The sequence below is a fragment of the Larus michahellis genome, chromosome 13 (genome assembly GCF_964199755.1).
Source record: "Larus michahellis chromosome 13, bLarMic1.1, whole genome shotgun sequence".
In the NCBI taxonomy this organism is placed as follows: Eukaryota; Metazoa; Chordata; class Aves; order Charadriiformes; family Laridae; genus Larus; species Larus michahellis.
The window spans coordinates 9,228,391-9,249,918 of NC_133908.1; the positions used below are offsets into that span (position 1 = coordinate 9,228,391).

At 38.5% G+C, this 21,528-nt stretch overlaps 1 protein-coding gene across 17 annotated transcripts in view; it reads left to right on the forward strand.

Annotated features, from left to right (window-relative positions):
- The window catches only part of RIMBP2 (RIMS binding protein 2), a 147,931-nt gene that overhangs the window by 112,527 nt on the left and 13,876 nt on the right, over positions 1-21,528 (forward strand). For 5 of the 17 annotated variants that reach the window (XM_074607008.1, XM_074607009.1, XM_074607012.1 and 2 more), the window contains 7 exons: positions 3,481-3,632; positions 4,014-4,481; positions 6,669-6,818; positions 10,771-10,929; positions 13,906-14,637; positions 16,329-16,446; positions 19,252-19,404. In XM_074607008.1, the coding sequence (XP_074463109.1) occupies positions 3,481-3,632; positions 4,014-4,481; positions 6,669-6,818; positions 10,771-10,929; positions 13,906-14,637; positions 16,329-16,446; positions 19,252-19,404 (1,932 nt within the window). Of the gene's footprint in view, positions 1-3,480; positions 3,633-4,013; positions 4,482-6,668; positions 6,819-10,770; positions 10,930-11,327; positions 11,426-13,905; positions 14,638-16,328; positions 16,447-19,251; positions 19,405-21,528 lie in introns of those variants that run through there. The other 12 variants (XM_074607017.1, XM_074607018.1, XM_074607020.1 and 9 more) reach the window with 4 other exon arrangements.

A 21,528-nucleotide genomic window follows, 5' to 3' on the forward strand; every position in this document is an offset into this window, starting at 1 on the left:
GTTCATTTAAAGGATTTTGGGCATGTATGGCTGTACCTGAAAAATCTTTCATTATAGATTCATCTAACCAAGGTAATCTAATCAAAGACAAGTAGAAGACTGTGTATATTCAGACTTCCAGAGCACTGAATGCCGCTGAAGCAGGGACAGTCAAGCACAAGTGACTCCTGGCGAGTGAAATTTCAGTAGCATGTACTGTGCTATGGCTTAATTGACTCCCAGCTGGGACTTGATTCTAGCAAAGGGACAGGAATTAGTTCTGGTCTCTTCCTAGGCTTGCGTGACTTATATGTAAGGAGGCATGCGGGACAGTAATGCTGGTTGAGTAGAGAGGGAGTTAAGCTTGTATGTCTACTGCTTTTGATGCTGTTGATTTAGTTTCTGTAAAAATGTCCTCAGCTTGGGCAGTTCCGATTTTGTCTTAAATCGTTTCAGTGAGATAAGTGCTATTATAGGATCTGCTAGGAGAAGGGGCATTTTAAACTCTGTATATGTTCTGTGGGACTGGGGAGATACTGCCTAGATGGTGGCTTAAATTTATTAGATATGTTGACTTTTGAGTGAGGTTTTTTCAGGCCAAGCAGTTAACATGCTGTATCTCCCTCTAGTTGCTGAAGTATGCTAAAGCAATAAATGAGCTGTTCTCTATGGAGGAGCTAAAATGCAGATAAGTCTCTGCTTTTAGATTCAGAGATCCCAGAATCCTCCCCAACGCTTCATTTCACAGAGAGCATTTTTACAAAAGCATGTTGACTTTTCACTTTTATATAGCAAAATAAAATAGCAACTGTTGAAGTGATTAGAGTAATTGAAACAAAGGGAAAAGGATGCCCATGAAATCAGTCAGCGATGAGAGTTACCATCATAGTGTGTCATGTTTTTCTCTTGCAAATGTAACTGGCTTCGAATAATCACATAGCTCTTCATCCAAACCACAGTTAAAAGAAAGAAGTTGAAAGAGAAAAGATAAAATGTTTTTAATGCGACTAATACTGTTTTTTTTCTCACTCTGGATTATTTTTCTACCTTAAATACCTTCAGTTGATCTACATTGTAAGGGACATTTTTCAAAGACTACTTTAGAGTACACTGAGAGAGCAATACAGCTGTTCTGTGTGAAGGAAATCTTTTGTTATTGTGCTTCTCTAGAAGATGCATGGGGTGAGTGATGTCACGTAAACCTTTAGTTGTGAATGTCAGGTTTAGCAGACAGTGCAGCATGAACTGCAACATAACTGGCCACAGGCAGCTGCTAACGTTTGTACTGACATTTTTCTAAGGGCTTCAGAAGTGTTTACAAATGAATACCTAAACTCGCTTTATTTGAAGCTGAGAAGCTCTGCTCTTTACTAGTGGGTTTAGTGATATCCTTTAACAAAAGGATACCATCATCCACTTATACCAAAAAGGGAGTGGAGATTAATGAATATTTTAAAATTTTCACACTGTATCAATCTCAGGGGTTTTTTAGGAATACATTAAGCAAAAACGAACTTGAGATAACTGCTCACATTTCAAAGCTAGAGAGAGCAGTTGCATGAAAAGAACAGGACAATTAGAGGTCACCTTTTCATTTTTCTCTTTGCATAGATGTATCATGTTTTGCATGATTTATACTTGAAAACACATTGCTTCCTATCGGACCAAAGCTGAGTGACAGCTCTTCAGCTGCTGAGTAATTGAACTCCTCCTCTTGATTCATCAAAGCATTAGAATTGCTTAAGTTAAAATAGAAGTGGTTCTCTTTTGGGTGCTCAGATCTAATAGTAGACATAAGCGTTGACAGGATTGGGACCAATGGGACTCTTACGGGTTTTGAACTAATTTAGGTAATAAATTCATGAAGACCAAACAATTCTGAAACAAACATTTATCTTGATGACCGAGACTATCAAAAGTCATCAAGAGTAATTTCCCATTTAATGATGGGGGGAAAAATAGAAACCACACTAAGCCTTGGGCATTACAGTTTTTTTAAACCTATCTCTGCTACAGCCTGTGAAGGTCGTTAGACTCCCTGGGGATTGTTTGGTTTGGGGAGAATGGAAGGAAGGTGACTTCTGCTGCAGGAGCAGATTAACATCATTGTCATTGACAAGATACCAGACTAGATCAGATGCATTCTTTCTTGTAAACTGAGGAGGTTTCCTGGATTGGGAGTGCTGTCTGTCAATAACATAGGATGATCAGAGAAGCTGAAATTCAGTCCTAAGTTAAAATTTATGTCTTGTCCAAGAATAGTATTAGGTCATTGTGCATACTTGCATACTAAGTGCAAGTTAAAAATACATTATACGTGCAAGGGATGTTATAGGCAAAAATTTCATGTTGTGCATGTAGTGTCCTGATCGTGACCATAATTTTATTTCCATACCCACTAGAGGATGAAATTTAGTGACAGCAAACTACTGAAATGCACTGATGGTTTGCCAGCATATCTGGAGGCTGGGGCTTGTGTGATATTTACACTTGTATCATGATCTGTTTGTTAGCAATGAATGCACACAGTTAAATTATTTGTAGCTTTTTTTGGTAGATGAACAGAAATTGGTTGTGCTTAGTTCACTGGTAAAGCAAACTCACAGCAACCAAGGTTTGTATTCTCCCGTCTCTTACACAGAGATGGCTGCAGCTGTACCCCACTTCTCAAATGTTTTAGCATGAAACACTTCTCAGGGTTTGACTGTTAAATTAACACAACAGGATGCCTGGAATATTCATGAACTAATATTCTCTATGGTATTTTTACTTTGGCTTTCTGTCCAACATAGAGCTATTTATAGTAGGGTAATAATGTCTTTTAATTAAGGATGTATTTGGTGTGCTATTACACTGACATACTGTAAATGCCTTAGAAGGTTAGTAGGTGTTTTTTCTTCAGTGCAGAGGAAAGACTTTGAGTCCAGTTGTCCTTTAAACCAGCATGCTGCTTGTTGAAAACGTTAAAGTTTTGGCTTGAAGTCCACATTGCACCTTAGCGTCAGTGTGCTTCTGGTGCATAAATCATGACTTGGAGCCACTGATGGTCCAGAATTTGAAAGTAATTTCTGAGTGTGTAGTATGCATTCAGTGCAGAGATATATACCAAAAAGTCACCTGCTATCACCTGCAGCAGTTTTCCACTAACAGTGTGGCTCCCGGGCCTTTTTCTCCCTGCATTTTTCTCTTAACATCTTCTGCATTTACAGTAAGTAGCAGCCTGGAGGGATAAAAATAGGTCCAGAGCAAGTTACAAGTACAGACCATCTTGCAAAGAAATATAGCTTAGTTAATGGCTGTAAGCCGAGGGTCAGTTCCTGGCTCCATGACCTGCTTGAGCCTATGCTTCTGTTTTTACATAATAACTGCTGTAATGATGTTTTTTCTTCTTTAAAAACAACAGAAAAAGTGCTTTGAGATCTGTAGTTTCCAACTTGCAGGTATATCAGTTGACGTACTTTGGATCTAAAGCTCAACAGTGACCAGTCTTGTCTGTCTTAGGTCCTCCAGCTCCACCTCAAGATGTTACTGTACGAGCTGGGTCTACCCCAGCAACCATACAGGTGTCCTGGAAACCACCAACTCTGACAGCGACAGGGACCTCCCATGGTGCCAATGTCGCAGGCTATGGTGTTTATGCGAAAGGTCAACGGGTGAGTTCTCCTTCCAGCGTTACAGTGACCATCCACATTAGGTGAATTTCAACTGACAGGTAAAGGCAACAATAAACATGTGACAGCACTTGAATGTGTGCAGGGTTTTCTCAGCTTTCAGTAGAACCTACTCTTTTGTTTGTGTATAACTTGCTTATTAGCTTCATTTCTGTAAGCACTTAAGCTTTGGGAAAAACGGGTTGAAAGGTTTAAAGACAATTGGTGCTAATTGGTGTGGAGCCCTAATGTGGGCTCTTGCAGCCCACTCTGTGTTGGCCATAATTCACTCCATGTTAAGACTTTGAAGGTTGTACTTTAGTGGGGTTGAGGGGAGGGAAACAGATGTCTTCATGCTAGTAAGTTGCTTGTTTGTGTGCTCAGGTGGCGGAGGTGATCTTTCCAACAGCAGAGAACACATTGGTGGAGCTGATGAGACTAAGGAGTTTGGAAGCAAAGGAAGTTACCGTTCGAACACTGTCTGCACAAGGCGAATCAGTGGACTCTTCTGTTGCTGCCATTCCATCTGACCTACTGGTGCCTCCAACCCCTCACCCCAGAACTGCTCCCAAATCTAAGCCATTAGCAAGTGCCGGAGCCCCAGAAACCAAAGAAGAACATTTAGGTCCGCATTTAAAAATGGATGAGTCGTGGGAGCAGACTCGTTCGGCATCTCCTATTCATGGACACACGCTTGAGCCACCTGCCCCTAACTTTCACAGCCCGCTTCAGGGGAGGAGGTCTCCATCGCCTAACCGAATACTCCCTCAACCGCAAGGCACACCAGTCCCAAATACTGTTGCAAAAGCCATGGCAAGAGAAGCTGCACAACGAGTTGCAGAGAGCAATAGGGTAAAGGCAAACTTTTTCTTAAGGCTTTTTTGCACTGGTTTTATTCCTTTAGGCACTTTCCGTCAAAGAATTTTTTGTATCATATGCTTTAAGGAGAAGCTAATCATTCCTAAACGCTGAAGATCCATAGTTTGAGAAGAAGCAGTGTGCTAAAATTCTGTGCCATCTTCCACAAATATGCTTGTAACCATAAAGAGCAATTATCAGCCTTTGATCAGCAGTAGAAACCCTATAACATCACTAGAAATGTTGTCTCTAAAACCGCAGAGCCTTACTTCTGAAAACAAACAAAAAAATTGTAATCATAAAGCAAAGCTTGTGCTCGGATCCTGTGGGAGTCAAAAGGGAGGCTTGTGCCTATGTGAGAAAAGCCAAAGTACTGAAGTACTTTGAAAGAGAGCAAAACAATAAAGAGCAGTTCAAAAAGGGTCTGGAAACAGGTAGATAGACAAAAGTCTTGAGCAGACTTACTGTGAGAACTAATCTTTTTGACAGTTTACAGAATGAGGATGGAGTCTCATTTCTATAAGGGAATATAACCAGCAGTCAGACAGAGAAATGTTTGTATTCTAAAACCAGCCACTTTTTCAAAATAGCAAATAGCAGTTTAGGTGCATGTAAAGCACTATTTTATATGCTGTCGTGGATCCACAGGCAATGTTACACATCTGCCCCTCAAGAGTGCCCCTTTCTCAGTGCTGCACCTTCACAGATGTTTACAGCTGCTCCAACATAGCTGCCATGTGAAAGCTTTTCATTACAGTTCCTTTCGTAGCTACAAGAAGCATCACTGCCCAAAGGAGACTCCCTGGTTTTGACACCATTATGACCCATGGCTGCAGTAGTGACTTAGATGCTGGCTAGTTAATTTAAATCCCATATTTGAGTCTCTTTGGTCAGCAGAGCTGATGTGTATGCATCCTGACAACATGCTCTGGTTTTCTTACCCAAGCATACAACTTTTAAATACTCCCAGTGCCTTGGGCAGTTACTTTCTCATCACAAGCTGCTCACAACTGTCCTTTACTTCTTTCAAGCTCTGGTGTCATTTTGTAAATACATTATCTTGATCCTTCATCTGGCAGTCATGAGTTGTTATGTCCAGTCTTTCATCTTCCGTTGTATCTCCAAAATAACTCCATTAATTTTGACAGTTTGCATGTGTCTTAACAGACCCAACTTGCTGACTGTCCCTGTTTTGGGACAGAATTGAGCCAGTGATGATACAGCTTTTGGGAAGCTGAATAGTTCTAGATCAATAAGGTCTGCTTAAATACATGTATATGCACGTGTATATTTCTTCCTTTCGTTTATAAATAAAGCAAAGTGGAGTAAATGTAGTAGAGGGAGAAAAGGCAATTAGTTTCTTTGGCACTCTAAAGTGAAAGTTGATTTAACAACCATATAGGAAAAGATAACTGAAATACATTTTCTGGTTTTGAAAATTGCTGACATAACATATGCTCTGAACCGTGTTTAATTACATTAATTTTAGTGACGCTTGAAAGGCTTAATTCGGGGATCTGGACGGAAGTTTACAGATGGATTCACTCTAAATTAAATCAAATTCTGCCGATGATATTTGTCATGTTTAGTCCCCAGTAGTAGAAATTCTTCCCTAGTGGTAGGCTGCTGCAGAAGAAACCATGTGTTTTCTCCCTGCCCTTCATCCGGCCTGTTAGATGGCTGATGGCTATTGTCATGAGAGTAAGCAGGATTCAGTAACCGAGGGTAAGAGTCACCTCAGAGCAGAGGAAGAGCATAAAGCCTCATTCTGTAGCATTTTTTTGTACTAAGGTCAAAAACGCTGTAGTGGCTAGGTTGTCTGTTAACCCTCCGCCAAGGGGAAATTAGTGTCTTCATTAGCATCCTCTGACTGTAGAATACTGAGAATTTTGGCGTAAGTGGTACAGGGAAGAAAGCTAGCAGCTGCGCTAGCTTTCAGCTAGCTTGTAGCTAGGTCACGTAAAAGCATATAATTTTTTGTGAATGAGAGTAATATGACAAGCAAAAAATTATTGAAAACTCCTAAAAGGTTACCGTCAGGGGAAACTAACATTGCTTTAAAGCGTGAGTGTATTTAAATGTGGTGTTCTTGAGTCCTTATGTCTTATGTTTGCCATTTCTTCCATTGGTTGCAGGAACAAGTCTGCTTCACAATTTTCCATTTTTCTGTTGCTTTGCTAGATGGAGAGGAGGAGTGTTTTTAGCGAAAGGAGTAATGCAGCCCAGTACGCTAACTCAGATGATGAGGAAGATGGCTATGATTCTCCTAATGTCAAAAGAAGAGGGGCTTCAGTTGATGATTTCCTGAAAGGGTCGGAACTTGGAAAGCAAGTAAGTAGCATGGTCTTGTTATTGTGTCAGATGTCCGACATGAAACAAGTGTTTTGTGAAGCTTGGCAGGCTCCCTAGGTCACCATCTGATTGTTGTAGCCATATTGGTAAACTATACTGACAAGCAGGTAAATTGTGGGGAGGCAGATGAATGTCCTGTTGGTGGAGCATAACACTGTCTGATGGGGACTGAATGCTTGGCACCATGCATCTATAGATCATTATCCCAAGCATTGGAAACTGGAAAAAACTGAAGCTGAAAAAAATGAAATGGAAATGTAACTGCAATATCATGTTTGGGCTCTGGGCTTTTTCTGTATGATGTGTTACTAGTGCATATGAAAACATGCTGTGAAGAAAGGGGAAAAGGGAAGGATTTTTGTGTTTCATAAAAGCTATAATCTGTAATCCTAATTAGCAGAAATCCAACAGTGTATATTCTTGGCATGCTGTAATGAATAGAAAGATGTTGCCAGAAGAATTTTGCACATCTGCGCAGCTTTTAGTCTGTTCCCAGTGAAAACAAATATAAAGTAATTTATTATTACTTTCAAGTGAGATGCAAATTCTAGCAAAGACATATTTTCTTATATCTTAGCGTGGTCGAATAATCTTGTTAGCCAAATATCTGACTTCCTATGTTGAAGGGTCCAAGCAACAGCATTCCTTCTCATACCAGTTCTGAGACTTTCTGGAATTTTGGTTCAGTTTATTATAGAAGTTCAAGCATTTGTAACTGTATAAACATAGCTCCAAATTTCCAACATTCTAAATATGTGGCTTTAGGATTTGATTTGGTTCCACCTTCACATACATTTTTAGGATACATAGAATCTTGCTGTTCCTAGAAAATGTTTTTGTGGGTGAAATGCATCTTTACTGTTGTATACAATTAAAATTATTTTAGACACAAAGAGACCAAGATGTTCTAACAGGAGTAGTGATCTTATTAGGAAGGCCCAGCACAAAAGGTTTAGAGTGTTTGTAAGCAACCAAGAACAACTTCATTTTTCTCATAACCATACTTCATATTTAGCCTTGGTAAATAAACTTTGGGATATCTACAATGTAAGTACAAAGTTGCTGCTCCAGGTGGACTTACTATTTCAGATCATTAAAGGGTGGGTTGGAGCGTGTCTGCTTTACCAAGCTCTACAAAATAGAAAAGAAAATATGAACACTGGGAGGCTGGAAACCCTTGAAGTTATATTCCTTGAAGCCTAAAAATATTAAGCTCTTTTATCTAGTAGGTACATCCTCAAAGCTAGATTTGAAATCTCTCTGGCTGTTAAGTATTCTCAGATCTGATTAGGTTTCAAATTTAATTTTCATGTAAGGCTGAAAGAATTCCTCATTGCTTTAAAATACTGTCAAAAGACGCACTTTGAGAAATAGAAGTTAAATTATGTCTGGCAAAACAGCTGTGGTGTGTTAAGTGTAAATTGATTATTGAGTGTTTATTTTATAGCTTCATGAGAGATACCTATTTGTAGTTTAATTGCTCGTTTGCATTGTTTATGAAAGATGATCACTTTTACCACTTGATTTGTTATTAGAGGAAATAAGTGGAGAAAATTGGAGAAACCTAATCTGTGGAGGTTTTCTCCAGAAGAAATGACTAGTTTGCTAATTTCATTACAGTGCTCATGTGCTGCTGGTATCTTCCAGAAGCAAGTGATGTTCTGTATGCTGATTCCCTATCAAAGGCCTTTGGTTTTCTCAGTTGACTTGCCTTACTCCATAGATAAGAGTAAAAAAACTGCAAGCAAATGCAAGTAACATTAATGTTTTTTCATCAAGCTTTTTGTTACTATTAGATATGGCTACTAATGGAAATCCTTCATGCCTGTCTGTTGTATTGTGTTTTGTAGGAAGATACATTGATTTTAAACTCCCCATTTCACAATTCTGAAACAGCGGTGCAGTGTGAGTCTCACAGACCTTCTTTTTGAACTTGGAAAGTTAGTCTTACCCAGATCCTCACAAGTATTTATGCATCTAAATATCTCAGTGCCTCTGAGGATCTGGGTCAGTGGGCCTGTCAACCAGGAACAAAATGGGAATAATAATTCTTCCTTTTGTCACAAAAATATTGGAATATATTGTTTTCCACAAGCTGTTGATTTGTTCTGTAAATAGATAAGGACAAGGGAACTAAGTATCAGAGACAGACCTGAAATTCAAAGGCAACCTGGGACATTTGCAGGAAAGGCAGTGCTAGAAAACACGTGAAATAATAACCGCAGGTGCATGGAATATATGGCCATAGAGGTTTCACAGGAAATACGCATGTGTAAATGCACCCAGGTATTGAACATAGCGCATGCATGCCCTATTCCAGTTAATTGGTTAATTGATTGCAAACAGAATTGCATAATTATTGCTTCTATAATATCTCCTAGTTATGTTTTATACCTTAATTAATGTAGTGCTTGAATTACAAGATTTATTTAAATAATTGAGTGGCTGTTTCGGAAGGCACTGCTGTTATTAGAACCACAATGGATAAGCCTTGGAGACAGTTTGCTATGTCTCGGCAGTCTGATTGCCCAAGCAACCAGGGCTTTATTCCAGCAGTACTGGCCTTTGATAATCTACAAGGCATTGGGCACTTGGGCAAGTTTTGTAGTACTGTGTCAGTGCAAACCCAACTCTACTTGAAAACAGCTGAGAACAGGAGTGCAGGAGTGATTTTCCATGAAAAACACGACCAAGATTCTGCTGGAATGGAACCGATTAAATAATAAAATTGAGTATAAGAGACACAAAGTTTAGATGTGAAAAATGAAGCATTAGAATATAGTCTGATCTTTTAACTTCAAAAAGAAGACAAAAACATTGTGAAACTACAGTGACTTTTTTTATAAGATGATCCTAATACAATGCATCTGAAGGATCAGAAAACATTTATGGGCTTGGCACCAACAATTACTGCTGAGGGCTTCACCCGACAATCGTTTTAGCTCCAGAACAAAGAATTAAAAGAGGAGAAATCATATCTTGTATTTTGAGGGAAAATCCATCTTCACTTTGGAGAAATTGCTTATTGTAGACATTTTCTTCTCATTGCTGGGATTGACTGATATCAGCGTGTTACATAGCTATGGGAATTGATCTGGTACCACAAAAATTATTTCTTCATTAGTATTGCTGGGGGAAGGAATGCAGTAATTTCTAGCATTCTGTACTTCTAGAATGCTTGATTCTTCAAATATTCTACTGCAATCTGACAGTCAGATGACTCCATTTGAAAATTTGTCCTTGGAAATACAATGAGTTTTGTTTGTGATCTGATTTGTTAGATGTAATGTTTAACGGAAGCCACTCCTATTTAACTTTAGCAAGCATTAGGACATACCTTTTCCACCTTATCTTCCAACTAATTGGAAACCTAGAGGAACTTGAAATATTCGGACTAATTTTAAAGGACAATTAAAGTTTTAGCTGGACTATTTTTACAATGTTTAAGGGAATGAAAGCTTCAAATTCCATCAGCTAGCTATGTCGTACAGTGATGGTAACATCCTGCAAGAATTAAATGCTAATCACTTTTAAATTACCATGTGATGTAACAAACAGCTGTGAAGAACAGATGATATGTGAATTATCCTAGGGCTTTTACAATTTGGTCAGCAAGTCCACTGATGCGTGAAGGACCTCTTTAAATCAAGGGAATTTAATCAAGACTAAAACTAGATTTGGTGCTGTGAATACAGACATCCTTTTTTGTATCACCTATGGGATTAAGATTGGATTTGTTGAATTGGGAGCCTAGGGGGGCAAAAAAAACCTATACATGATCTCTCCACTATGATGTAATTTATTAGTGTGATATTCAACGTTATTAGTGTGATATTCAAACCTAGTAAATGCTCTAGTCCTCATTGGTGTTATACAAGGACTTTCAGCTTCACAATCAGTAAAGATTTTTCTCTTTCATGCTGTCAATTAGCCTCACTATTGCCACGGTGAAGAGTACCATACAGAGAGCAGCAGAGGTTCTGACTTGTCTGATATCATGGAAGAAGACGAGGAAGAGCTGTACTCTGAAATGCAGCTGGAGGATGGAGGAAGGCGACGAGTCAGCGTGACTTCACACAATGCACTTAAGGTAAGTGTGACTGCAGAGAAACCGTAGCAGTACCTCCATATTTTGAGTCTTCCTTCAAAGCATTTCTTTTACTCAATTACGGATTTTGCAGACCATTAAAACTCACACTGTCATATAGACCTAGAACTGGGGTGAACATTTTTATGATGTCAAGGCCACTTTTAATACATTTATTACTGGGTTTTTTTGCATTATTGGATAGCTAACCTTTTAACTAATTGAATATTTTCCTATATGTAATTTTTGAAGTTGCAGTTTCTGTTCTGTATCTGGGGACAGATGTATATATGTCTCTCATGTCTATACGACAATATACTACATGTACAAGGAGATTTATATAAACATACATACATACAGAAAAAAAAAACTTTGTTTTTTTCATTTGTCCATGTTTCCAGTGCTAGTCCCATCTCTTCCACAGGCTTTAAAGCATGCTTGTAAGAAGGGAAGTTGGTTCAGCTTTATTTGATAAATGCATTATCAGAAATCCTCGTGCCCTGATTATTAAGGAATCACCAGAGACAGTAGGATATACCTATCAGAAATATTGCTTTAAGAATACATGGGAATATCCATCATGAAAGACAACTTCAGTATAACAATGAAAGCATACATAGAACATTGAACCTACCCAATACAGAGTATGTATTTCCTGTAGTATATTTGTACGTGTAAATTGTATTTGCTTTTTATGTATCTAGCAATTATACTAAATTGTGTTTTCTTAGAATGTTGGATAACTTGAAAGATAACGAAAGCCGCAGGTTGATTTTTTCTTCCAATATGCTGTTTAGTTATGTTTTAACTAAAAAAAAATACTATTTCCTCATGCATACAAGAATTTTGACCATTCTTGTAACTGCTTTCATGTACTATAAATTCAGTCCTTTTATTCTGATACTATCTGGAATGAGACGGGTACTTTTTCAAAAGAAAAAATAATCAGTGTTTCTATTATTCTGCTAACATAAAGGTTGAAACTGAAATTCTTCTGCATGCTGCTTCTGTCCCTTTCCTCTGGAAAAAAGTGAATTATCCCTAGACTGTTCTTGCTCTCTATGCATCAGAAGGTGTATTTCCTTCTTGGTTTTAAATTAGTATTGCCAATGTTGTTATTTAACTAGAAAGGTCCAGACCCTTAATTAATGTAGTAAGTAACTTTAGACCTGTTAAAGTCTGCAGGCGTACTTCTCTTGATGTAGTAGTGTATGTGAAGGGTACGGTTGGTTGACTGATTCTGCAGAAGAGGAATTCAGTATATGAGTACTTCCTGGGGAAGGACTCATGGATGTCTGAGTCTCATTTGGAGAATATAGCCCACCGTGCTGATAAGTTTTCTGATATAAAATGCAAGTCAGATTCCGATCCCAAAGTGCTTGATAATGTCACCCTCTTTCACTAGATCCAATTTCAGTTTGCAACATCAGAAATCAACAAAAAAACGAAAAACATGAATTTTCCATAATGTGATCAGATTCCTGTTCCTCTTGCGTCTGAAAGTATGCCAACCATGCCCCGGCAGCTGTAATTGAGTATTCTCTCCCAACTTAGTAGATGCCCCCAAGTAACAAGAAAACATTTTGCATGCAGATATATATTTGCTTTGGGAGATTATTGTTCCCACCAATGGTTCCCTAAAACAAAGGCTGACACGGGTGATAAAGGGAAGATTCAACTCACCTGATCTGAGCATTCTAGAATGTGGGATATTTGAGCTTCAGTCAAAACTATCCTTGTTCATACTTACTGACTTTTTTTCCGCTTTTATGGCAGTTGGTCTCAAAAGTTTCATAAGTGCGATACACATTTTAAAAATGAATGAAAATAGGCGAACCAAATATAGTCATAAAGTAACAGAAAGTTCCTAATGCCTGAAAGGGGAAAACGTCCAAAACCCAGTTAAGTTTAACATGCTGAAGTCTCCAAGATGATCCTGCCATTGTTTATGGGTGCTGATCTGACCTACCTGATCTGGGCACTGAGTAAAGAACAAGGAGAGGTGATCTCCATGGTGTAGAATCTATAAACCACATCAATCAAAACCAACACCTCCTGCATCATTATTGTCTTGTCTCTTCTCAGAGTCCAGCAAAGATACTGCGTAGGATTCTTCAGTCACACCAACCTGTGTTTTGCGTAAACATAATAGAAAAATTACAAAATGTATCGGTCATGTTCAGAATGCTTATTTCATCCAGGCTGGCATGGTTTTTACCTACTTCTGGTATAAACAGAGACTTTTACTTACTTCTGCTAATAGGCTGATTTTCAAATATTGGTTTTGTCAAGCAGATGATGAGAGATTTGATGACAGTGCAGACCAGGTAGCATCAGAGAGCAGCGTGCTTCTCAGGGTTCTTTCTGTGGAAGCCAAGCTTTAAAAATGGTGCAAGTTTTTTTACAATTTTACAAAGGAAACAAACTCCTTTAATGATGTCTGCAAAATAGGTCTCCTCTGGCAGGAGATTTAGGAGTATTTGTTACTCATACAGGATGCTTTAACAGATGCAAAGCAAGAAAGCTTGCTAGAACAGAATTTTCATTCTCAAGTATGGGTTCTGGTCACACAAAGAAAAATTAAATAGCAATTTGGCATGGGGCAAGGAACATACTAAGCATTAGTGCTGTGTTTTATTGCCATTCTCATTCACCATGCTGGAACCTGTATGCAGCTTTTATTGCTTTGTTTTAAATGCATGGGTTTATTCTTGTTAAGAGCATCACTCAGTTGTTTGTACTGACCTGTCATGTTGTATCTGACACCCAGCAACTTCTTAATCATGTCTTTATTTTTCACAGATTCTCATTCAAAGCATGACATCCTTTTCACTAAATAAGCTGCATGTCTTATGTTTACCATTGCTCTAAAACTAATTCTGTCTTTATTTTTCTTTTCTTCTCCCTTTTCCCTCCCATTTTATTTTTGTCACACGCTATTTGTTCCCTGTCTGGTTTTTAACATTACATAATCTTAAGGAGTGCAATAAGAATAAGACCACTGAAGCCACTTTTTTGGAACATCCTGACTTTTCACAGCAGATACATCACAGTAAAAAGCTTTTCAGTATTCCAGAAGTAGCTGAAGAGGATGGTGAATACTCTGAACTGCTGTACAAGCAGGGTTTAGGTATGCCCTATAAAAAGCATCCCACAATAGCTAGAGACTCTAGACCACCTAGGCCCTACAATCAAGACCAGCAGCACAACTACTGGTACCCAGCCAAGCACAGAATTTCAGGCATGGAAGATTTTGCTGCAGACGACAAAGGATGTAAATATAGCCGATCCTTATCACGAAGCCCAGACAGTGGACTAGACTGTGGAAGTGAAGAAGAAGAATCTCGTTTTAATTTCAGATATACTTGTGATTCAGTTTCTGCCAACGTTGCATCTAGCTGTTGTGCAGAGACTGCTAACTGTTCCTGCAGGAAAAGCATGCGGCCATTGCTTGCTCGCAGGAAAACTTTAACCAGACAAACCAGCATCGAAGAAGATTTTGGTGACCTGGGTCCTTCATTTGTAGAGCCCAGGAGTGAACAGGTCAAGCCCAGTTACGAGAAAAAGTATGAGACTCAGAAATGTAATAGAACAGATAATTTGTCTAATGAAGATGTTCAGGGAGGCTGGAAGACCGACTTTAAAATGGCTGACTCTAGGGCAGCTGGTCTACTTGCAAAGCCATCCCACAGAGATGCAGAAGACTCTCTGGTGTGTGAAATAAATCTTCCTTCTAACATCTGCTTGCCAAATCAGTCTGTTCTCTTTCTTTTGTTTTTTTTCTTTTTCTTTTTTTTTTTTTTTTGGAATTAATTTTTAGAGTCCATCCTTTGGACCTATCTGCTACATTTTTCCCGTTTTTTTTCTCCTCCCCATTCATTTTTGTTTATTATTCTGCATTTTCCTTTACAGTCCTCTTTTGTGTCATGCTGAAATCAGTTTAATTTGCTTTACAATGATTTTCCCACAGAACAAATTACGATAATGGCTGCTTTTATTAAAGGACAACTGAATCTAAATTTTAATTAAGGGTTAGCTGAACTATAATTTTTCCAAAATATTGTTTTTCTTTATTTTGCCCATCTAAATGTTGCTTTAAAAAAAGCTGCATTTTAACTGGAAAAATATTTCATCGGTAATTTTTTTTTTTTTAATGTCAAGGAGTTCATTTTGTCGTGTTGTTTTTATTCACCTCATTCCCAGAATTTTCAGGATATGCTCTTTATCATGAAACATCTCTGGACAAAAATCAAGATTCTCCCCCAGTGTGACAGTGACCCAGATTTATGGAGTCACGGGTTTCATCATATTTCCATTTGCTACCTTATCTTTGCACTGTCACTACTTTGCCTTCCTTTTTAGACCATCTCTTCTTGCCTTTGAAGTTGCAGACTGCATCTCTGCATGAGAATGCAGGCAAACAGCTTCTTCCAAAGGGAGAGGCCAGGGCCATCCCAGATCTTTCAAGGATGTCTCTGCGTGATCTTGCCTATTTGCATTTCTGTCCATTAATCTATAGCAGAGTCTGCACGCTTTGATAGATGCATCCGTAGGCTTCCCTGCTCCCTAAAGACCAGAGCAAGTTCTTTATCCTCTCAGTCTGCAACAGCCCAGAGTGGAAACCTGAAATCTGATGTGTTTCATGTAAGAGTAGAAATCAGCTGCCTGCTCTTCTAGCCTAGCAGTTTATGCTGAAACGATCCTTAAAAATTTCTCCCATTAAAATTGGTGCCCAAGCTGTATTAGTATCAATGACTGCGTGATAAACTCTGGAGAGCATTAAAATAGTACCATTTAGTTATTAAAATAGCACCATTTTCTGCAAGGGTAGTGAAGAGAAAGAGACAGCTGTGATGTGAGACGAAGTGTGTCTACATTCCCTTCGACACGTTTCAATGACCTTTAAAAAGCTTTAACAACCAAAGGCCATTCTAGAAAAGCAGTGTGCTCAAAGACAGAAGGACGTACACTTGTTCACATGCTGCAAACTGGACAAAGCTGTACAGCCGAATACAAAAAAGGCTTGCCCTTTCAGTGCAGTCCAATCTCCACAGCTCTCATGACTGCTTGTACTACGCTTCAGGAGATTATAACGTCATCTTAGCAGCAACGACAAAGGCAAAAGAATATTTCAAAAATTATTCTTTTCTTTTCTTTTTGTTCTGATGTGTGACTGCTGGTTACAAAACTCTGCCATAAATCAGGGAACCATTTTTTCTTTTGCAGGTTTGCCAGGCAACAGTATTTTCTTTTCAGCTAACCTTTCAGTTAAAAACTAAGTTTAGTTGCCTTTAGAGCTTATGCTTCCAAATGTGATTGACCTGATTAATGTCCAACCATATAAGCATAACGTTACCATGCATGTAACTTACAAACCTGTTTTTTCTGTTGTTGTTTTTTAGCTTTTAGGTAATCCATCATCTGCAGGACGGCCTGAAAGGGCGGAGCATGCAGGGCGAAGGTCCTCTCATGGCAGTGCAGTGCCACAAAGGTCTCGACCAATGTTGGTCCCTTCCATTGGTTAGTTGGACAGATTGGTGCATTTCTGTTCTTTGCAACCTCAGAGTTGGGAAGGCGGTCCTTAAAAAAGAAACACCAGACGCTTGTCTTGAACCATGGTTGCTCTTAGTTTAAATGGGATGAAATGGAACTAAAACCATCTCCATCTAAATATGAGCGTTCTGGGGTCTCACAGGGGGCTGAATCAGTAGTCATTGACATCACTGGGAGTCTTTTTGTTGAATTTAGTGGGTATTGGAGCTGTTCTAAGCTTGGTTGAGCTTAGATACTATTAGATCTTAGCTAAGTGGAAATTTGCAGGCAGGTTACTATATGGTCAGTAAAATAAATGTACCCATTCAGCCATCCATTCAGCCATCCATCTTTCCATTCATCAACCATCATTTTGCATTCACTTTCCATTTTCTTGACTACTTTTTGGAATTTAGCAGGAAAAATGGAAGCTGTTAAATGTAACAAGTTAGTAGAACTTGCGTATATTTACTAGATTCGATATTTCTTACAGAATCATCCCTATTCTGGTTTACTTATGACTTAAACTGTATGCTGGTGTATACCAGAAAATCCAAAAAGTAGTGCAGAAAAGATAATGGAATCAAGACACTATGGACAAATACATATCTGTTAAAACTTGCACTCTGTACTGACAAATAAGAAACATTCACACTGACAATCAGGAAACACATTCAAAACAAATGTGGAAACAGTTCTGCGAGCTATTAGCAGAACTTTACTCCATGAAGATGTAAAGTGGGTCCGGTTCCCATCCCTAACCTGGACTTTAATTTGTGAATACTCTAGGAGAAGGAAGCAGTGGCAGGCAATTCTCACCTACGTGACTTTATGTGAATGAGAGACATCACAAATGTGGATTATCAGAAGGAAAGAGACTGATCATTAAGGAACGCTTTTATTTTTAAATATTCAATATTTTTCTCTTTTCATAGAATCACACTGAGATGCCTGTACTGTAAATTAAAAGCAAAACCCCCCAGTGGGCACAACTATTTTGGTATCTACTAGATAGTAATTATTATTGTTATTGAAACCATAGATCAAAAACCACACACAGCTGTAATGCATGAAACTTTCTCAGTGTCTTCGATACAGCATAACTGGTCAGAGACTGATTCTCGTCCCACATCCCGGTGTAAACCAGGCTAATCTCCACAGATGTCAATGGAATTACACTGGTATGAAAATGGTATGGGGGAGAGTCAGCTCCAGGGAGGCTCTTGTGCTTCTGTTGACAGGTTATTGTTAGCTGAACCAGATAGCTTTCAGATGATGGTGTGAAGACTGTTAGATTTTTCTGTCCTTTTTATTTTTCTCTGAAAGCAGACTTTTTTTCTCAGGAGTAAAGATTTCTGGTTTATATTTGGACTACTTAAAGCAAGTTTTGTATCTAAGTTCTTTCTTTTATATTATCTACTAAAGCATTTTTTTATGAGTAGTGTGAGAATACACAGGTTTGCTTGAATTAATCCTTTGGGTTTCCTTTTAATTTTCATTTTAATTAAAAAATATTGTCTAATGCTGGTAACAAGCAAACTGCTGAGCATTATGTACAGCATCTAACAAAAAAATTATTTGCTGTGAAGCTGTTGAAAGGCTTTATGTGTTTTTGAGTTCGAGTCCTAATTTCTGACTAAAAGACTAGCGTTTAAAATTGCTGAAAGATATGTATGCAATATTTCTCACTTTCAGCATCATACTGTAATAATCACTTTGAGGATAAGTGAAGCAAATAGAAACACTTGATAAACCTCTGCACAAAATTTTCTTCCTGTAAGCCTGCAGGAAAAAAAATCTACAAGATATGAAATGTATCAAGAGTTCCAATAAATAAATGTGGTAAAAGTAGGGCATCCAAAACCATACAGCAGAGCATTGTATAAACTTGAACCCACTGTTCAGAACTCCCACTGACAGAGGACGTTTCCCATGAATAAGGGCTGCAAGTACGGTTTTTGAAGAAGGAAGTTACTATAGCTGTGTCATTAGAGTATGTAGATCCACAATGTGAAAAGCAGAGTAAAGTAAAAGGAAAGAAGAAAGTAAATACGGTTGAGGCAAAGTTTAGACTGCTTAAATACATGACGCTGTGTTGGTCTCAGCATATAGCTCAAAAATGTGGATTCCAAAACTCTTGGCAGCAGCTTATTCCTTTACATGTATGCCTGGAGTTTTTACTGAGTTACTCAGCTAAAGGGTCACTTTAGAGATGGAAAGTTCTTAAGGCAGCTCTCGGAGGTTAAATGAGTGGGAAAGACCTTCAAAATTGTAATGTTTTTAGGATTTCAATGATAAAACCTTTCTTCAAAATGTTTCAGAATTTAAATTCTTTGAGGTATTTTCTCCATTAAGCTATAAATACTTTGGATTAGTATCTTATTGCAGGTAGGATTTAAGTAAATTAATTAATTTTTGTTTTTAGGTTGATACTTTAGAAGGTGAAACACAGTTTACAGTGCTCTTGACCTTGCAGATCTGGCAGGTAGGATTGTTTAAACCTCATAATAAAAGATGATTCCTATCCAAAGATCTAACAAACAATATTTACACTGTATGAATTTTAAAAAGTGCAAAACTCAGATGCTTTAAAAGAAGGAGATAACCATTTCTGTGATTCCCCTGCTGAAGAAGGATTTCTAGAGGCTGAGACATCTGGCAAAGCTTATGCAGTGTTTAGCCTTCCTACTATATGCAAGTCAGAACAAAAGGTAGGCAAAGCCTGCCCGCAGGAGCCTCCGCAAAGGCAACTATACAATATGTTTTAATAGATCGTTCCCTTTTTCTCCATAGAAATTACAATGGACAGTAACAGTGAAGGCGGTCGGTCTCGGTCAGGTAGTGAGGGAAATATTTCACCTGTAAAAGAAGAAGCTTATTATCGCAGCATTGGTGGACACAAGAAATGGCCTCAGCAGCGTACCATGGCCTCTGAATATAGATACGGTATGCCGAACATTATTCATCCTTTATGACAGACACATTTTAGAGCTGCGTGTTAACAAGTGCGGTTTCTGTATGACAACATTGCATGCAATGCAGAATGCCAGGGGAACTAGCTCTTAAGTCCTGTCTGCTCTCAGGTAAGTTTCTCCAGCTCAGCTGTAAGGGACAAACAGCCCTTAGTCCTCTGTCCTGAAACTGCTGTGCGGCCACCTTTCCATACTCGACTGAGTCCAAGCACACTGCATTGCATGAACCTCTGTGAAGCTATGCTGCTACTAATGCCAGTCAGTATTTACTGTACACACCTGAACAACCATTCATCAGAATGACCCCATTTCCACTCGGTTCATACAGACTGGACAGGGACAAGCAGTAGCTGGTATATCACAACCCAACGTCCTACAGTAGGAAGCAGTTATCAAACGTTACTCTAATTTACGGCTTGGGCTAAAGGAAGATTCGGGGTCTTTTCAATGACCACACAGGACTTTGGCTGTTCCGCTTGGTGAAGACAAAAATTATTCTTATTTTTAGGAATAATTACATCATAATGACAAACTTGAATTACATGAATAAGGCAATTATACCCACTACTGATAGTATTTGTTGCTTCATCAACACAGAAATCATTACATGATCAACAACTCAGTTTTCATAGTTCATAACACAGTAAATTGCAGTGTCTAACGCTTAACCCATAAAACTGCCCAGGCCACATACAGAGCGAAGAAACATATTAGGGTTTTGTTGCTACCTGAAATGAAACAAAAGGGGCCCTGAAAGTTTAGGTAAATTGTAATTTAATGTTGAATTTCAAAGCAAACATATCTAACAGCTCATCAGCTTGTGTATGTTGGTGTTTATCTAGCGAATTCAATGCAACTGTGGTTGCAACTTTGCATCAGTTGGGACTCTGGCTGGCTGCATCCAAAGACCAAGATTCTACATACACAATTATATATGTGTGTATATATGTATGATATACGTATGTACCTCTTAAAAGAACACGATAAGTGGCTAATGAACTAATCAAGACATTATTTGCTTTCTGGTTCACTGAAGCAAAGGTGATGATGCTGACTCAGATTGTTAAAGGCCAGTGCATTTAACAGAGATACATTTGGCTATAATTCATCTTTGCACCTAACCCCCATTAACTGCGGTTGGAGTTGGATGCAAAAATCGATATTTTTAACTGAAAAAAGAAAACAAAACACATTGCCTGGTGGGCCTGAGTATGAACCCCAGAATGACTGCACCCTGACTGCGGGAGGAGAACAGAACAGAGAAGAATCCCATCTTTTGTGTCCCATTGCTTTCTGTCCCACATGTGCCCTTCTCCGACACTTCCTTTCTGTGCTTTGTGCCTGCCTAAAGCTTCTTGGCTGGAATTTTTCCCTGCCCTTTTGCCGTTCTGCATTTTTCCCTATTCACATTCTTTATTGTGCTCTGGACCCAAGAGTTAGTAGCTGTTCCCTTAAAGCTGTGACCCTCTGGAACTTTTTTTCTAGTAGCTGAAAAATATCAAATGTTGAATACAATGCATCTGATGTTGAGGCAAAAAGAGGAATTTTATCTAAAATGCTCCATATTGAATGTTCAAACTGTTACCAAAGACGGGAGTCACTAGTTTGTAAGAGGTGATCACAGTAAAAATTGTATTAATATGAAAATCGTTTGGAAAAAATTTGATGTAGTTGAACTACACTTTCATCGTAATTCATAACATCACTTTTTCAATTTATTCATTGTGAAAGATCTTGTAAACTGGGTGATAAGTATTGATTCAGCAAAGATCAAAAGTACGTGGCTCCCACTGAAGTTAGCAGGATAAGCCAAGCTTTTCAGAAGCGGTTTGTGGTTTTGAGGGCTTTATTTTTTTGAGACTTCAAACTTCTACGTCTTGAAACAGCCTATTTTTTAAGAAGGCGCTGCTTCATGCTCTTCCAAAACAAAAGTAAAAGCCTTTGAAACCCGTCAATCAAAACACTCATCGTTAGCCATTTTGGCCTAATTTTCTAATTTTAATCCTTAAGTATGTTGTTGAATCATGGACTAAACGCGTTCTCCAGATCATTTTAAAAGCCTGAAAGATGTATGAGAGAAAATGTCAGTTCTCATTTT